This window comes from Benincasa hispida, chromosome 12 (assembly GCF_009727055.1).
Source record: "Benincasa hispida cultivar B227 chromosome 12, ASM972705v1, whole genome shotgun sequence".
Lineage (NCBI taxonomy): Eukaryota > Viridiplantae > Streptophyta > Magnoliopsida > Cucurbitales > Cucurbitaceae > Benincasa > Benincasa hispida.
Window position 1 is genome coordinate 70,104,406 of NC_052360.1, and position 19,054 is coordinate 70,123,459.

The window sequence follows — 19,054 nt, forward strand, 5'->3', positions numbered from 1 at the left end:
GTTTTTCTGCTCTTCACTCTCTCCCACTCTTTGTTCTTTACTCTTTTCTCTCGCTCTTTTTAAAGTAAGAAGAGTGAGAGTCAAAAGTAAAGATCGAAAATCAGGATGTCTAGTAACAAAAGTAGCAAGGAACAAAAATGTTAAGAGTAAAGATTGAAAGCGAGGATGTATTGTAACGAGAAATGAAGTCGAAAATTAAGAATTCAAATGCGTATATAATAAGGTTTTTTCGATAATAATGATACAAGCGAGAGGAAAAGAACTTAAATTTAATAAATGGGACAAATTTTATTTTGGACCAAAATTTTAGGTCAAAGCATAGCATCATATCAAACTAAAATTACATCAACCAATTTGAAATAGAGTGGTAAAGAATTTGGAAATTTAACCTAGAAGAAATGTCTATGCTTAGGACATACAGTGCAGTATGCTAAAATAGTTGTATATATAAAACTAAAACTAGCCCTTTCTGTTCTGGCTCTCGTTCTCCATCGTCTTGTGCTGGTTCTCTATGGTATCATCATCAACTATCATCATTTCTTTTCTGCATTCACGTCTTCATCCTGATACGCCCATCTTCAATTCCTCACTGCCCTGAAGATTCCTCCTAATATGCAACCAGGTGATATTCCTCTATACCCTTCCATTCCCCCCATGGCTCCCCTTCCTGTTTCTATGCCCTTACCGGGAACTCTATTGGTTTCCGAGCCCGGACATACCGTCACCGGCAAACGCCGACGAGAGGACGACCCGATCGTTCCCAATTCGGAGGCCTCAGATGTATCGGCTCCCAAGAGACAGGCGAAGGCTCATGACGTGCTTTTCAGAATCGTTGTGCCCTCGAAGCAGATCGGGAAGGTTATTGGTAAAGTTGGTTGCCGAATCCAGAAGGTTCGTGAGGAGACCAAAGCTACAATTAAGATTGCGGATGCAGTCGCGGTATGGTTCTTGTATTTGATTTTGAGAGCTTCGGGTTAGGGTTTTTCGTTTCGCGTTTCTTCTTTGCTACTCTTTTCTTTTGTTTGGCTATGGAGGAAGTACTAAAAGAAAGCTTCATGTTTTTTCACTATGTTTAATTTTAGCGGCGGTTTTTTTTTCTCTTAAATATTTTGCTGGTTGTGTTGTAATGTATGTCAAATGGTCGTTGTATTGGTGACTATATGAGCTTTTGTTGATGTTTCAGCGGTATGAAGAACGTGTTATCATTATAAGTTCCAAGGACAATGATAATTCGGTTACTGATGCGGAGAAAGCACTTCAGCAAATTGCAGCACTGATATTGAAGGTCATACATCGCTAACTGCTAGACTGTGCTGTAGAGATGTTATATGTATTTTCTTGTGTGATGTTGAGTCTCAAGAGTATTTTCTTTGTTTATGTTGTGGAAAGGCCAATTTCGCCAATTTCAAAGAAAACCAAGTTATTTGTGGCTTCTTTAGGAAGGTTAAACACTGGGGACTTTGTCCAAAGATCTTCATCCATGGTTTTGGATTTTCCTAGTACGGTAATGCATATCGTGCAGGGAAGCGACAAAGAATTTGAACTCCAAAAAAAAAAAAAAAAGGAACCAAAAGAGAGTGACAAACAATTTAAACCGATGTCAGTCTACCGTGAAACTTTGAAACAGTTTCTGGGACATGTTTGGGTCAATTTAGCCACAGTCAGAGTGATGCAGTTAGTGCTAGAAGTTCTTTAGTTTTTAATTGTTGTAGTTTTATTCAAATATGTTGTTGTTAATTCCCTTCAAGTTGAGGCTGTCAACTTTGTGTTTACACATATTCACAATCAATTATTGACTTATCTGTTTAAGAGCTTTCGGCTACATCTCAGTGGTTGTGAGGGTAAGGATATGTTGGAGGAGGTGCTTGTTAATAATTCTCCTTCGGGAGTCAGGTTCTTTGGCAATTGGTTTTTTTTTTTTTTTTTTTCCTATTTTATGGAATTTGTGCCTTGAGAGAAATAGGATATTCTTAGGAATACATAAGAGTATTGGAGGAGGTTTGGAGTGTAACAAATTTAAATGCCTCTCTTTGGGAATTTTTTGTTCTTAACAATTAGAGCAATCTCCTGTTATATTGCTTTATGTTCTGTTTTTCTTCTCTGGTGTTCGGAAGTTCTTTTCTGCAGGCTATTCTTTTTAATAGAAGTTACACTTTTATATGTATTAAAATAAAACATATTCCGTATCTGCAATGGTTGATGTATAAATAAGAAGATATGCCTTATCCACAATGGTTGAAAGCTTCTTCATGAATGTTTCTTTGCTATATTGACGTGTATAATGAGGCAGTAATCATGGAGGTAACTGGTGTTAATGACTTCAATCAAAGGCTGGCAACTCTAGTCCTTTGACTGCCTTAAAAATTTTGTTTTTTCCCATATCAAGAAGTTAAATATCTAGATGAAAATAAAAAGACAACACTTGAAGTTATTGATTTTCAAGGAAGGGTAAGTAACAGCACTTTCATCATGTGATTGGTTCTTTTTTATTTTTTTATGAGTAACAATGTGCAATTGAGCTAGCTAGCTTACACTTACATGCCCCTTGACAAATTAAACTACCCCTCTGATGTCAAGAACATGTAGTATATTTGATGACTTAGCTTGGCAGCCATCATTGTTTTAATGTACAAGTTTGGACTGCTATCTTTTTTCCTAAATAACCTGTCCATAATACTTGATCAATTAATTAGTCCCTCTTCTTGAAGTGCAAATGTCAGCGTGGTAAAATAGAATGATAGCTTCTCATATTTATTTTGGATCATTTTTTAGAATTTTGTATCTGCTACTTCTTTTATTTATTTTTATTTTTTAATTATATTTATCATATTTTTACAGGAAGATGGTACGAGTGTTGAAGAACTAAAAGTTGGAACAGGGCATGTGGCTGCCAATACTATAAGGCTCCTAATAGCAGGATCTCAAGCAGGTTCCTTGATTGGTGCCTCAGGTCAAAATATTGAGAAATTGAGGAATTCTTCTGGTGCATCAATTACGATTCTTGCCCCAAATCAATTACCTCTTTGTGCATCTGCTCACGAATCTGACCGAGTGGTGCAAGTGAGTTTTTCCACTCTGTCAGAATTTAGCACATATATAGTGTATCATTATTTTTTTTATGAGAAACAAGTATTATAGTGTATCCTTCTTTCCTTCCGATTAAGTTCATCACTATTTGTTTGTATCATAATGATATGACCAATGTTACAGCTATGCTTGATGCTATTTCATTTAAATATTGAGCAAGATGTTTTAGTAGTTTGCCCATTGAAAGTAATGAGCTGAAAATGAGTTTTGGTTCTACTTTTTTAACGTTTTCTAAATGTTCACTGAGAAAAAATTGACTTTCGTGAGTAGAATGTCGCTAACTAGTATTCGGTGATTCTTGATATGAATATTGACCACACAATACATATCCCTACTTTTGTAGTTTTGTAATGTTTGGTTTTGGCTATTAATTTGTTATGATTGTAATCATTAGTAGATGATTCTAATGTCATCTAATGGCTAGTTGAAAAATCGTTTGGGGTTAGCGAAGTTATCTCTTAGCTACATTGACCTCACTCATCATCAATATTTTCATCCTCGAGTAGTTGAGGCTCAAAATCTACTTGAAGGCTATCGTTTATAGCTGTAGAAAGTGGAGCTTGGTGATATTCCCTTATTGCTTTCTTGAGCTTCAAGATATGAAATATTGGGAGGAAATACTTCCTAGTCGTAGATCCTGCTTTCATGTCACTGTTCTCATCCACTCCACCCCCAAAGTAGAGGTGTGCGCAGTTCGACTTTATTTTATTTTCGCCATATTTGGAGATCAAACCAAACCGTTTAGCTTTGGAAGTAACTAAACCAAAAAGTATTAAAGTGCTTCTTGATTTCAATTCAAATTGAAGTAACCTAATTTTTTGATAGTTGCAAGTCTCTTGTCCCCGATGACTTCTCCATGGGCTTCTATCAGGATCACTGGGAGGTTAGGAGGATCTTTATAATATTTTCGAGAATTTTATGAGAAGGGTGATTGGCAGGTGCAGATCGATTAATGAAACTTATGTTTGTTTCATTTCTGAAAATGAAATGCATACTAGATTAAGGAATTTAAGAACAATAAACGTAGTCATGATCTTATGTCTTTACAAGATTGTGGCTGATCACTTGAGAGAGGTTCTTCCTAGCACAATTTTAAATTTGGAGGGCGCCTTTATTGCAAAAAGACAAATTTTGGACCGGGCTAGCAAAATCATGTATTGAAGAATAAAACACTAGAAAATAGAAAGGTTTTACTTTTAAAATTTTGAAAAAACCTATGATCATGTGGATGGGGCGTTCTTGACAAGGTTCTCTAGAGGAAGGGTTCAGGTATAAGTGGAGGGCTAGGATGTTGAGTTGTGTGAGGAATGACCAACATGCCAAGAGGGAGGATTTTTGCTTCCAAGGACTTAGGCAGTGTGAGACTCTCACTCCCATTTTCTCTTTATACTAGTGGTCGATGTCCTATGTAGGTTGGTCTCTACTAGAGTGGAAACTGGAAAATGGTTGTATTAAGAGTTCCTTGTGAGAAGGTAGAGGCTTCACTTTTTGCACCTCTTTTGCACATGCACCTCAAGGATTTGTTCCTTCTTTAGCTCTCACCTTGGGGTTTCATTCCCTTCTCGCTCATAGGGAGTCGTTGGAGGGTACCTCTTTGTGTTCTATTTTGGAGTTGTTAAGTACCCTGGTTCTCTTTTTTATCACCTTCTCCTTCCTCGGGCTTCTCTTCCGATTATCTTGTCTTTCTTATGAGGACTCTTTCTCTTCTTGATCATCCCTTCATTTTATTCACGCTGGAAAATTAAGTTCTCCATAAAGGTTAAGTTCATTGTTTGGCAAGTCTTGCATGGAAGAGTACACTTTAGACCACGTGCTAATACATTCTCCCTTCTTTTTTGGACTATAGTGATGCTCCCATCGTAAAGATGTGTTAGAGAATCTTGACCATATTATTTCGGGTTGCTATTATGCTCAATCGATAAGTTCTAGGTTTCATAATGCTTTTGGAATCTCATTCGTTTGGAGCAGTAGGAATTGTGGGGATTTGATGGAGAAGGTTTGTCGTCTCACTCTTTTAGGGAGAAGGATGCTTTTCATTGGCATGCAGGCTTCTTTGTCATTCTTTAGGGGTTTTGGACCATGTTTTCATAATCATTTGAGGCATCAGCCTCGAGGTGGGGTGGCCTCAAGGCTTAGGCTTTGTGTAAGGTGAAAGGAGGCTTGAGCCTTTGTGCTTGTGCCATTGAGGTGTGAGAGGCATAAGCCTCGGTGAAAAGTGGGAAAAATTTTAACCAGTGGACTCTGTTCAAAATTTAGAAATTTTTCCAATTCTCTTCTCATCTGCAGTTTTTTTCTTTTTTCCTCTTTAGAATATTCCCACCTGGTGAATTTTGTAATGCTCAGATTTATAGATCAATGAAACTCAGCTTAGTGAATTGTATGGACCACTGTTTTTAGCCATTTCTGAGTCTTCTTTGCTGTCTGTCTTTATTGCTCCTTCCCAGTTTGATTTGTAACTATGTTTTCATATAATGAGATGGAAATTGTTGATAGCTTTTGTAGTCATGCACCTGGATAATATTTCTTAAACATTCATTCTACAAGTTCTTGTTCCTTTGTGGGACATTGCGATTTCACTCTGTAATCTATACCAGACTATTACTATCTATAGATTTTACTGCGCTTTCTTTGTGAGAAATTGGAGTTTCAAGAGGGGTTTGTTTGTTTGAGAAGCAGTTTCATTTTGGAATTTAAAATTGGCATTAGAAGATAAGTTACACTGTTTCTTTCAAGATTGCTATACTCCATTGCTGCTTCCTCTGCTTTGGGATAGGAATGAAGACCCTGTGAAGTAGTTAGGGAATGGAAATCGGTCTTAGCAATGAGAAGGTTGCTAGAATTTTCTGCCTGTCTTATTCTTCAAGATACTGTTCTCGTTAATAATTTTAAGTTTTACATGCCAAGAATTTTTTATTTCAAGTTGCTCAGTCATTCTTAAATGTTCACTTCACATAATGTTTGTCAAATCATCTATTGAAACTTTATGCAAATGATTTGAAATTGTCATACTCATTCTCACATTGCTGGGCTACTTTTCATGTCTTGTTATCACATCGTGTCCCTAATCTCATTTTTTGAGATGTCTAAGATCATGTTTATAACTATAAGAGCCAGCATTAATATCGGTTATGTTTCATTTGGAACTCAGATATCAGGGGATATTCCGGCAGTTTTGAAGGCTCTTGAGGAGATAGGCAATCAGCTAAGGTCCTAATTTGAACAAAGTCTGAGAGTTTATCTGATTCATGCACACTTCTGAAACATTTACATAAACTTTGTGGAGTACAAGATAATTGCAGCAGATGTTTCTTGAGATCAGTCAAAACTCGGTGTCCTATTTTTCTTCCTATTTTTTTTAGTGATTTTGGGTTGAATTCAATTTCAGGGTAAATCCACCTCGGCAAGTCATTTCCGTTAGCCCAACATATAATTATAATACAATGCACCCGCCACAGTCATATATGGATCCAACCTCAGGTTATTCAGTGGTTTTCTGGATCAAATAAATCATTTCTGATTCCGTCTTTTGTGTGTCTGTGAAGTTTTAATATTTTTTCTTCTAACCACATCATCTTTAGGAAAACCAATCTTGCAGTTAATTATGTAACCTTCGAGATGTTGATATCGGAGACATTGGTGGGTGGGTTGATCGGGATTGGTGGCTTTAACATATCAAGAATCAGAAATGAATCTGGGGCTACTATCAAGGTCAGAAAACCAAGCAGTTTTATTTTCATTATGAAAGATCCTGGAATTCCATTCCTAATTCAATATCCCTACATTATTCTTTACAGGTTTGTGGTGGCAGAGGTGAACAAAATTACAGGCAAATACAGTTTGGTGGAAGTGCTGAACAGGCATGAGTTTTTCTCTTATCTTAAGTTTCATGAACTAGCCCCAATTCGTGAATGTGCAAATAAAATTTTGAGTTTCGATAATGATGTATATTACAGGCAAAACTGTTTGGGTTTATTTTTCTGATTTTGTAAAAAATAAGCTGGTCTGTTGACAGATTTGAAAGCTGAAAAAATAATGTTGTCAAGCACGCCTATATTTCTGTGTTACACGCAGTAAATATGCAAGTAAAAAGAAAACATTTGAATTAGATAATTAAAGGGGAAAAAAATCCATCTGTAAGTTGTAATGTCAAAATCATTTATGCTGAAAACATATTCCTTAAAAAAAAAATTTATCAACTTTAGTTTCGACAATGATGTATGTGTGATACTGATTTCCTAAACATATTATTTTGTGGTTGTGTGGATGTAATTGAATGAAATATGGATATTAAAAAAAATAATTTTAACAAATGAAAATAATTGTATGATTAACACCTGAGAGTGCGTTGGTTTTTGACTTTTTGTGCACCTTTCTTGTGTTGTGTTTGCTTATTGTTCGTTTCAAAGATATTGACCTTGAAGTGGCTGATGATACCGATCTGATATAAGATGAGTATAATTTACTAATATTTTGCAGTTGGCATTGTCAAACGTTGTAAATAAGTTGTCTTGATATATTTTTTTGGATGTTTATCTTTGAATGAAAATAACTTTTAAGTGTGTTTTTTATCTTCTTGTTTGGTTATTTGCTTAAAGCAGGCAATTTCTTTTTTAATTAAAAAAGACAAGCATGATGTGCAAGTGATTTGGGGGTGTTCTTTTTCTCACATTTTCTTGGTAGAGAATAATTAAATAAAAGATGTTGGACTGACTTTTGTTTCCATGGGTACTAAATAGTGATCGTTTTTATATTTTTCATTGAAGAAAATTCGGTAGATATTCTTTTAGTATATAAATAAATTATTTTATCTGTATAAATAATTATTATATTTTATTATTATTAATTTCTGAAAGATCAAATAAAAAAAACTCGGTATGCCAGAAATTGAGTAGCTTCAGAATATCTTGAGCATACCTTGATTTTTTTCAAACACCTCTCTCGCATTTCTTTTCTTTTATGTGACGGAGCATCATTTTGTATTGTTTTGTGGATGGTTATCAGGTAGCATTGGCAAAGCAAAGGGTTGATGAATATATTTATTCTCAGGTGATACGACAAGCTGGTGTTCAACAGACAGCGTAGGTTTTCCTTCATAACTGACATTCTCTTTCTCTCTCTCTCTCTCTTCGTGCAAAAAAAAAATCCTGTGGTGAAGTCATTGTCCAAGTTCTAGGATCTCATCCCAAAAAAGAAGAAAAGGAAAAAAATCAGAAGTTTCATCAAAATCATACGACCATGGTGTTGGTAACAGAAAATTCAAAACCTTAAGTTGTACTCGGTGGTATCGGTAACACTCCATTTAGAGACAAGAATGACCAATACTTGAACTTCCACCGGAAAAGAAAATGATATACTGAATGGTAGACTTTGTCAAGTTATATAATATAATATTTCTATATTTAGCTTTGGTGTAGCACAGGTAGGGAATTTGGTATGATTTTTGACGTCGTGAAAAAGGTGCTTTTAGTCCATTCGGATTCACAATCTTTAGAGGAAATAGATTTCTTAGAGAGACTAATCATTCTTTCCCCCCAAAAATTTCTAATCAAATGTTTTGACAATTCTAGAAACACTAGGGTGAAAAAAATCACCCCATCTCTAGTCTGTAGTCTGAACGAGAGAGCAACATATAATTGTGGTAGCATGATTTCTCATCTCGAGTAGATAGATACTCTGTTTTATAGTTTAGACTATTGAACTCTTTACTAACCTGAGAATTCTGCATGGTTTCAATTTGATCTCTATGTTTTAATTTGATTTTGGTTCAATATTAGTCCCATCCAAAAAGCACATGTAACACAGTTGTCAACTTTTGGTTAAGCCAAAGACGAGGATTAAATTGAAAGAACACATGATTGGTTTAGCCAATCCATAGTGGTCACTTACCTAAGATTTAATAGGTTAGTTGAGGTACGTATAAGTTGACTCAAACACTCACGGATGTTAAGAAAAGAAGGAAAGAATTAGAATCCTTAAAACTAAATTGAAGTTGAGGACAAACATGCACACCGATCATATATAACCAAAAATATTAATGGGTTCTTTTGGTAACAAAAACGAGATTCCTGTTTGTTTCAGCTCATTTGATACAATGTTGTTCAGTCTGCAGATGTGGTAAATCTCAAAACAGAAAGAGTTGTTAGTTGTAATGGCAACAGCTGCACGGGAAGCTCTGAAGGACAGCTCCTACAAACTTCAATCTGATGACTGGGTGGATATGATCTGATTAGTACAGTTAATGAAGTGCTGCAGGATTTTGGAATAATGGCTTCCTTTTTTTTTCTATTTTATTTTTTGAAAAATGTGACATATTGTAATTGTGGCAAATAGTTTTCTGAATATTTTCTATATTAACTACTTAAGAGTTTCTATAGCTATTAGAGGCTGCTAGGTAAAGTTTGGCTTGGAGCTCTCTAGTCCTGAACTAAACTTTGATCTCTAATTTGCTCGGTATCTTATTGCTTTTAGTACGATCGTTTAACGTACAAATGTAATCTTTTTTCGGTATGGAAATACGTGGGTAAGTCATCTCTCCTTAGCCATACAATAGCCATACAAGTTGAAGCCAAATCTATTGAGGCCCGTTGGTAACCATTTTGTAAGGTTTGTATCTTTCTTAAGTATAATAGTTGGATTTTTAGTTAAATCTTAAAAATAAAAATAAGTTTTTAAATTTTTTTATAAAAAAATTTGGCTTGAATTTTTAAATCATTGGTAAAAAGTATATAACAAATGAAATTTAGAAGTGAAAGTATTATCTATAGATTTAATTATTAAAAACAAAAATGCACAAAAATTCAAAATCAAATGGTTACTAAATGTGATCTAAATAATTTTGTTGAGACGAGTCTTAAAATGTTTGGGAAATAAATTATTTTATTTGTTAATTCTAACCTTAATGAAGTGAATTTGAAATTTTAGGTTCTGTTTGGAACTTTTTTTAGTGCTTTAAGTACCATTTTTTAAAAGCTTCTGTCTTCAACAATGCAATATTTGGAACAATTTCTTTAAGGGGGTGTTTTGAGAAATGAGAAAAATAGTGAAGTTTAAGGAATTATGAAGTTTAGAGAGTTATGAATTCATGAATTTTCAGGTCCATGGTGTAAGAGCATGTTTGAGAGTGACTCTGAAATGACTAGAATCACTTTCAAAATCACTCTTGAACATAATTTTTATCATTCAAAATTAGCTTTGATGATATAAAAATTGTATTTAAAAGTGTAAAATTAGATATTAAATTAACTTTGAATGATTAAAAGTATATTTTAGAGTGATTTTGAATATGATAAAAGTGATCTTAACAATTTCAAAATCACTCCCAAACATGTACCGAGAACTTGATAAGTTATAAATTTGATGTGATCTTAGTAGTGAGATTCATCAATTCCTTGGGCCAAACAGGGAGTGGAGTTCATAACTCTTATTTCTCAACTCTTTAGGAAAAGTACACCTTAAAAGAGTTTGAAAGCTCGTCGTCCGAGTCTTTAATGCTTTGAATCATCGTTTATTTCATCATTTAGATGCTCTAATTCTTTATTTTAGATTAAAGTTGCCTTAAAAACATTTTAGGCTAAATTATAACAATTACCTTTGAATTTTGCTCTTTGTTTTAAAAATATCCCTATATTTTCAAAAAATACAATATTGCCTTTAGACTTTCACGAACATTTTAAAACTACCCTTGAAATGGAAATCTTTTAGAATTTGAACAAAAATCAAGATTTAAAACTTTGTTGTGATGACCTAGTATTAGGATCTCAGTCCTTGAGCCTTGTGCTAATTGATGCCATGGCATGTGCATGGGCAATACATGGGTGAAGAGCAAGGAAGGCAGCACAGGAGGTCGCACGCAAACAAGCACTTTAAGTGTTAAATCACTTATTGATCCAAAAGAAGTGATGGGTAAATGTAAAATCATCGATTGACCTAAAAGTTTAAGTTGATGGGTGAAAGTAAATTTATTATTATATCATCTAACACTCCCCCTCATTTATGAGCATGAAATATAGAAGACCCGTCAAGTGGAAATCAATATTAATTGGGGAGGAAATAACATTGTAAGAGTTTGAATACAGGATTTCCTAGACCACTTATTTTGATACCATATTAAATCATCGATTGACCTAAAAGTTTAAGGTATTGGGTGGCAGTACATTCAATGGAAAGGGACGCTAAGTACGTGCAACGCCAAACAAAAGCACGAGAGTCAAAGGCATGCGCCAAGCAGCAAGTGACAAGGCAACACTCACATGTGTGCGGGAGGTGCAGCCTTAGTGCCATCTAGCACAAGCGATTCGGTGCTACTTTGCTGCGAGTAGGAGCTTGTTCAGGGTGAGTAAAAGTGCAACCCAACAATTTCGGAGCTGACTTACTTGGACCCATGATACATGACAGATATTTTTGTGAGACACCTGAGGATAGAAGATTATCACTAATAGTCATACTTAGTCCAACACATGCTGACAAGAAGCTTGGAAGAGTGGTGAAGTGGTGTGTAACAAGTGGTGAGTGGCTAGCAGTTTTGATGGCAAGATGGGTGCTTACTCTTGGTCATGGTAGTTATTCTAAGATCATGGGTGGTTACCTCCAATGTGGACAGTTAGCTAGATCCTAGACGGTTGTGCCTAGATCATGAGTGATTACCTAAGAAAAATAGATGAGTGGGAAGTTGTCCATGTGTAGGAGAGTGGAGTAATATATGGGACGTGGTAGTTACTCGTTAGTGGGCCATGTTCGTGGGGTAGGTGCCTAAAATGTAGGGCAATTACTTGACCATGGAGAGTGGGCTTCCAATTATAAGGGAAGTGGGCGATTAGCCACCCCCACTAGCTCACTCACCCCACACTTCTTCTTTTCTTGTTTATTTGAGAGTGAAGATGGAGTGTAAAATGTACTCGTGTGATCGTTTATAAGTGTTTTATAGGTATTTATTGGATAAAATTTAATATTGTACTAAAAAAACCTTCTTAAGTCGCACGGGTTGAGGATGAAAAATTCATCATCGAATTCTAATCCATACACCTAGAATGATGTGATGATCTAAATTGTCTTTTTAAATCACTACCACATCATTCCATATTTCAACAAAATTTGTCAAAAGTTTCAAAGATTTATACTTCAATGATACTTTTAAAACATTTGTGAAAATTTAAGAGTAATATTGTTACTTTTAAAATATTTGTGAAAATTTAAGGATGATATTGTTACTTTTAAAAGTGTGAAAATATTTTTAAAATAAATGAAAAAGTTCAGGGATATGTTTAACCATTTAACCACATTTAAACATGCAAATAATGTAGGGTGAAAAGTATTTTAAAATTAAGATTCATATTTTATAAGATTATTGGAGATTTTGACGCATTCTTATCAAAATAAAAGGAAAACATGCTTTCATTGAGAGTTGAACTCAAGACCTCCCGCTTACTAAACGGGTGCTCTAACCAACTGAGCTATGAAAGCATTCACGTCCTCCAGTGATCTACTTACTTTTTTCTAGTTTAGGATGTTAAAGCATAGGCAAGTTTCTTAGAAGTTAGATCACAAGAGGAAAACAATTGAGAAATTGCATTGTTTTGTGTTTACCACAAGAAAAAGTTCACGTTGCCGGTAGATCGTCACTACTATTATAATATTTCCTCAATTGTCTCTTACCATTTGAAGGTAGTTTTAGTGAAGTTGACTAGAGTGTTAAATTGGATGAATACCAAAATTTGTTCTTTCTCTCGTGACCAGAATACATTCATACTGAGAATGAGAGTTATAAAGAGATTGTAGAAAATCTATTTGATTCAATAATGGATTAGTTCCGATTTCTCCAATTGAAAATATTGGTTTGGTTTTGATCATGAAAACCATCTTAGCATGATGATGGACATGGTAGAGTTGAAATTGTTGAAGATTGGAAATAGAGATGGTCATTCAAACTACAAAAATCGAACTGAAAACTCAGTGAAACCGAAATATGCGGTTCGATCCGGTTTGAAGAAATTTTGAAACCGAATTAATTCAGTTCGGTTCACTTTCACTTTCGAAAACCGAATTTGAAATCAAACCGAACCGTTTTTAACTAATATATAGAGAGTAAAACCGAATTTAAAACCAGACCACTTTTAATTTAAAGAACAAAACTGAATTTAAAACCAAACCGAACCAAACCGTTTTTAATTAAAAAAGAATATAACATGGATCTTTTAAAAATGCCAAAACCGAATTTGAAATCGAACCGAACTGCATATATGCGGTTTAGTTTGAACCAATAAATCGATTCGGTTCAGTTTCACATTTTAAAAAATTCGATTAAGTTCGGTTTGACCAACAAACCGAACCGAATCGAACCGTTTCCACCCCTAATTGGAAATACATTGTTAAATATCTTCAAATACAAGGTATTTTCTCATAATTTTCAATAATTATTTCTAAGAATGTGTCTCGGAAGGAGAAGTTGTTTTCGGAAAAATTATTTCTAATATATAGTATTATCATCATTCTCATCCTAAGGTTTAATTTGTTATTATAAAGTATTTGTATACTGGTTGATTTGTACTTGCAGACTTAAACTACAAACTTTTTATTGTTACAAAGTATTCGTGTCACCCAATTTTAAACTCTTGTTTTTTTTTTTTTTTAATATTAGACCAGTAGCAAAATATGATTAAGATTATTTATGGTGGAGATTTAATCAATAAGTATTCTGTATACAATGTATTTATTTAGGTAATATTTCATCAATTAATGTTTAATTATGGTTTTTTTCTTAGATTTTGTAGATTTTGTTTAGGCAATACTTTCTTTTTACTTATACCATATGGATTAAGTTTTTATTTGATAGTTATGATGGGTTATGGTGGCTCGTATGATGATATCATTAGAGATTGACACTTAACTTTACACCAAATCTTTTAATTTTTTTTCTTTCAAAAACATTATTTTTTAGTTTGTTGAATTAATATATCATGGTAAATTTAAAATATTTTTTTGAGATGTTTGGTAGGGTAGTTAAGATTATTTAACATTGTTTTTAATTTATTGGATTGGTTTAAAACAAACCATAATTGTAGAGATTGGACAACGAGGGTATATTTGTCCATTTTAAGATTTTAAAAATAATAGATTCATCAACTTGGCCATTTTTCCAAACTGAAACTATTTTGGTCATTTGTCTAGTCAACCCAAAAACAATTTATTTTTAGGGTCAATTCTTCCGTGTGGATCATCAGTAGCAATCGCTTATTTATTTTTTTTAATCTTTTTTTACAACAATTGAGAGGCGGGGATTGAACCTTCAACCTCGAGGGCTGCATATTAATAACATAGAGCCAAGATTATGTTGGCAACATTAACTCATTGTTACATAAAGGGAAAAAAACCTTAAATTTAGATAATTACAAAACTTGAAACATTATCTAGTTTTAACATCAAAAATTTGTAAGTGAACTTAATTATAAATTATTGAGTAATTGCATTCATTTCCATGCATCATATTCAATCACAAAGGGAGAAAAATTGTTTTGTTTTTTAAATTTAACTAAAAATTCAAGTATTTAGTTGCAAAGGATGATGTTTTTGGATTAACTTTCTAAATATTTAAATAAATGTTTATAAGTGAAAAAAGTATCTATAAATACTTTGAAAGCCAATCTAAACGGATTCAAAGATTATAGTCAACAAGTATAATTTTCAGAAATCAAAACAAAAAAACAAATGATTATTAAATGAGTTTGTAGGCGTCTATTTTATATTTTTTATGTTAATTGACTTATTAAATACTTTTTCAAATTTATTAACCAATGATAAGTTTTGCTTTTAATTGGAAAAACCAAATTCTAAGGTTTCGTTTGGTAACCATTTGGATTTGGTTTTTGTTATTGTTTTTGAAAATTAAGTCTTTTTCATCCCAATTCTTACAATAATTTGCGTCTTTCTTAGTTACAATGGTTACATTTTTAGCCAAATTCCAAAAACAAAAATAATTTGTTGAAAGTTACTTTTTTAGTTCTCAAAATCTAACTCAATTTTTTAAACCGTTGATGATGAAAAGTAGATAACAAAGGAAGAAATTTAGAAATGAAAGTAGTGTCCATAAGTTTAATTTTCAAAAACAAAATAGTTATCAAATGAGACCTAAAATTTCAACTAAATACAAAAAAAAAAAAAAAAAAAAAAAAAAAAAAATTCATATTTAACAATCTATTAACATTTTGAGAAAGTATTTGGGATTAAGAGTGAAATAGTGAGGAATAAAGAGTCAAAAAATCTAAAGAATTATGAACTCCTGAGGCCTCAGTGTAAATAGTTGACAAACTCCTGAGACCCACCAACTCTTTGGACCAAACAACGGGTGTAATTCACACTTCCTATTTCCCAACTTCTACTTCAGAGCTATTTGGGTCATACACATCCTAAAATATTAGGCATGTATAGAATAAGTAGCGAAAATGAGCATAGCTATGCTGCTAGTACCATCAATTTCGATGGCATAGATTTGATTCTCTTATCCTATATATTTTATATATGAACTAAGTAAAAAAAAAAAAACAAAAAAAGAAAAACAAAAATTTGTAACACTATTACATGTTTTGTGGACATTTTATAAAATAGTGTTATAGGTTTTGTAACTCATTATTAATATATAATAGTTTCCAAATTTATGATTAAAATGTTGTTTTTAGTTCACATAGCATTCTCATCATGCATCAAATAGAAGTGCTTCATTGTTGAAGCGGGAGACATATTCAACCAATATTTTGTTTGCAGAAACTTCAACTTGGAAGGCAATCTCATTCCTAAATGGTGAACTCTACCTTGTTTTCTAGGGTTAGTTTTTAGAGCTACCGTTAAAGAATGACTTTTCGTTAGGTCGTTTCCTCGAACTTAGATACTTAGCTTACTTTTAAATTCGTAGGATGGATGATCCAAAAATTAGGTAAAAAAAATGTGAAATGATCCAATTTTTGAAAAGAAAAAAATGTCGAATGACCCTTTATTGACGTTAAATTTGGGTGAATTTACCAAAATATACTTGCGCGCACACGGAAAAGCAATCTTGCTCTCGCTCTCTTTTTTTTTTTCCACTTATAAATCGCTATCTCTTGCTCTTGCTCTTGCTCTTGTTTGTTTCGCTCTCACTCTCTCTTCATTTTCTCACTCACAAAATCACTTATCTCTTTCGCTCTTGCTCACCATAGTTGATCGCGTCAGAGTTACTCGTGTGGACTTGTTGTGTTGGAGAAGAAGAAAAAGATGTATAGAGAAGAAGAAGAAGATGATATGTAGAGGAAGATTTCTCGCACTAGAAAAGAAGAGGAAAAAGAAAAAAGAATGATAATACCACAACTTCACTTGGTCATGATATCAACAAAGGCGCATTTGACATTTTTTTTAAAAAAATTGGGTCATTTGCCATTTTGGACCTTTAAAATGGGTCTTTTGGTCAATTATCTCCTAACTCTTTCACCTATAACATTTAATGTTTTTTATTTTTTATTTTTTTAAAAAAATATCGATCAATATTTATTATATTTAAACATTATGTAACTTATTTAAAATCTTTTTTTAGTACAATAGAAAGTAAAAGGAGGGTTGAGTTATGCACACTTTAATTAGTTTATTCAAAACAACTTTTAATTTCAACTAAATTGAACACTCAATTGACATACGATTATATTAAAAAATCACGAGATTTGTAGTTCGAATCTCTCACATCTACTTTTAATATTTAAATACGTTCTCAACAAACTAATTAACAATTTTGATTACGGACCACTAAACATACCCTAAAAAAAAATCATTGTCAACCAAACGGTTGCAAGGAGAGGATAGTCTTTGAATTATTGTGGTGTTTATTGGGAGCACAAAACTTTACCTTGTCTTCAAGTCTTCCTTTCTTCATCACCAACATTTCATTTCATTTCATCTCTCAAATCTCAAAATCCCAATTCCAAAGCTCTGCAACAAATCTCATCAATGGCGTCTTCAACTTCTACCCCTTTCACCAAACCCCATTCTCCCCATTCTCCACTTCCACCAACATCTACCGCTCACCATAGCAAGTCCTGCGCACAGTTCCTCTGTAAATCCCTCTTCTTCTGCATTTTTCTCCTCCTCCTCCCTCTCTTCCCTTCCGAAGCTCCAGAATTCGTCAATCAGTCTTTGCTCACCAAATTCTGGGAGCTTTTTCATCTCATGTTCGTCGGCATTGCTGTTTCCTATGGTCTCTTCAGCAGAAGGAACATCCAGGTAAGTGTAGACGAACCTCGCTTCTCCAATTTTGAAAACCCGCAGTCGTATTTGTCTAAGATGTTTCACGTCGCTTCGATTTTTGAAGATGTCGACGACTTTAGTATTTCTGACGAGAGGAAATTGAGTGAAGTTTTGTACATTCAGCCGAATCTTGGATCTGTGAGTGATTTTAATGGCCAATCTCGCCAACAGGACAAATTCCATTATTCAATGCCGAAAAAAAGGTACGAAAATTCTCTTGAATTTTCTGATGCTGATAATGTCCGTCGTGCTTGTAAATCGAGATATACTAGGGGTGGATCTGTGGTGGTTGTTGCTGAAACAAATCGTAGTAGTTCTGGTGAATGGTTGGAATCAGGAGCTATTGTAAATTATAAACCTCTAGGTTTGCCTGTTAGGAGTTTGAGGTCGAGTCTTACTGAACCTGATGATGTTGAATTCGATTGTGGTGATGAATCTTGTTTGAGTTCTAAAAGTTCATCCAAGAGCTCTGAGAATAATTGTGAAAGAAGAAGTGAATTTGGTGATAATTGTTGTATGAATTTGGAGGAAAAGTTTGATGAGACTGTAATTGCATCAATGTCCCCATTTCAATTGCGTGAGAAATTTGGAAAGAATGTGATGAGAGAGAGAGGAGTTAGGAATGCTGTTCTTCGCCCTTCCCATTTTAGGCCTCCCTCCATTGATGAAACTCAATTTGAATCACTGAAAAAATCAAGCTCTCTTCATTCTAATCTATCTCAGTCATCACAACCTAGTTCCCTCTCGTCTTCGTTGTCATCTACGACGAGAAAGCACCGTAAAATGTCATCACTCGGTAACATTTCCTATAAAATGTTGCATTCTCGACAATATAGTATGAGTTCTCTGTCTGAAAACAGTCGAGGGAGCTCTGAAGACCCTCTGATTGAACCAGAAAATTCGTCTGAATGCAATGAATCCGTCGTAAGTTCCCCACGTTTAGACAGGAATTTCACAAGTATTCCAAAAGCTTTATCACGGGGAAAATCTGTAAGAACAATTAGAGCAAATGCAACTGCCATAGAGGAAATGAAAGCTCAAGAGATGTATAGAAACCAAGCTGAACATGATGATAATATAGGGAATAAGTTTGAAGGTGTAATGTCACCATATATGAGAGAAGATGGAAAAGAACATGGATGGCCTGGTGTTGTTAACCCGAATGCTGGTAATTCTAATCGTTTTCCAAAGACGACATTCTCAGGGATTGAAGAGCAAAAGGAAGACACCGAGAGTCAGCTGACAGATGATGGTAAAGATAACTCTGAGAGGGAGGATGGAAGTTTTTATGAGAGTTCAGATGAAGAAGCTGCTTCGAGTATGGCGGGAGATTCGGAATCGGGGGCTCACGAGGTTGACAAGAAGGCGGGTGAGTTCATAGCCAAGTTCAGGGAGCAAATACAGCTTCAGAGGATGGCCTCAGTAGATAAAAGATTGAGAGGAGGATGGGGGTCATTCAGCAGCACAAGCAGCAGCTATTTTAGTTGATTGACTAAGCCTTCAATCTTAAAAAGGTTTTCTTCCAAGCCATTTTTACATTTAAGGTTAAATATGTAATTTGCTCTCCAAGATATATTCATTTTTTTAATTTCTTTTTTCTTTTTCAATATTTTGAAAGTATTCTCGCACTCTACCTCCCCTAAGTTCAATAGTTTTAGCCTTAAGAACGAGGATTGAACCTCTAACTTTAAAAATAATTAGTACTTTA

At 34.0% G+C, this 19,054-nt stretch overlaps 2 protein-coding genes and 1 non-coding gene across 4 annotated transcripts; 2 read left to right on the top strand and 1 right to left on the bottom strand.

Annotated features, from left to right (window-relative positions):
- Nucleotides 1-457: 457 nt before the first annotated feature.
- LOC120068011 (flowering locus K homology domain-like) lies at nucleotides 458-9,572 on the top strand. Of its 2 annotated transcripts, XM_039019671.1 has the most exons (9): nucleotides 463-939; nucleotides 1,184-1,285; nucleotides 2,839-3,060; nucleotides 6,236-6,294; nucleotides 6,473-6,564; nucleotides 6,683-6,795; nucleotides 6,882-6,944; nucleotides 8,089-8,165; nucleotides 9,190-9,572. In XM_039019671.1, the coding sequence occupies exons 1-9, from the start codon at nucleotides 613-615 to the stop codon at nucleotides 9,203-9,205; spliced, it is 1,071 nt and encodes a 356-aa protein (XP_038875599.1). In that variant the 5' UTR covers nucleotides 463-612; the 3' UTR covers nucleotides 9,206-9,572. The 2 variants fall into 2 exon arrangements, with proteins under 2 accessions (XP_038875600.1, XP_038875599.1); XM_039019672.1 differs by lacking the exon at nucleotides 1,184-1,285 and having other exon boundaries at nucleotides 458-939.
- Nucleotides 9,573-12,472: 2,900 nt separating this feature from the next.
- TRNAT-AGU lies at nucleotides 12,473-12,546 on the bottom strand. Its single transcript has one exon. It is a non-coding gene; the product is annotated as a tRNA-Thr (tRNA).
- A 4,640-nt stretch (nucleotides 12,547-17,186) lies between these two features.
- LOC120092595 lies at nucleotides 17,187-19,054 on the top strand. Its single transcript, XM_039050731.1, has 2 exons — nucleotides 17,187-17,322; nucleotides 17,411-19,054. The coding sequence occupies exon 2, from the start codon at nucleotides 17,536-17,538 to the stop codon at nucleotides 18,832-18,834; it is 1,299 nt and encodes a 432-aa protein (XP_038906659.1). The 5' UTR covers nucleotides 17,187-17,322; nucleotides 17,411-17,535; the 3' UTR covers nucleotides 18,835-19,054.

What these genes read in the sequence shown, in the direction of transcription:
- LOC120068011 (XM_039019671.1), top strand. Translation starts at nt 613, where the DNA reads ATGCAACCAGGTGATATTCCTCTATACCCTTCCATTCCCCCCATGGCT. An exon ending in AATCTGACCGAGTGGTGCAA is followed by an intron (nt 3,061 to 6,235) that starts GTGAGTTTTTCC and finishes TTTGGAACTCAG; the next exon opens with ATATCAGGGGATATTCCGGC. An exon ending in AATCTGGGGCTACTATCAAG is followed by an intron (nt 6,796 to 6,881) that starts GTCAGAAAACCA and finishes TATTCTTTACAG; the next exon opens with GTTTGTGGTGGCAGAGGTGA.
- LOC120092595 (XM_039050731.1), top strand. Translation starts at nt 17,536, where the DNA reads ATGCCGAAAAAAAGGTACGAAAATTCTCTTGAATTTTCTGATGCTGAT.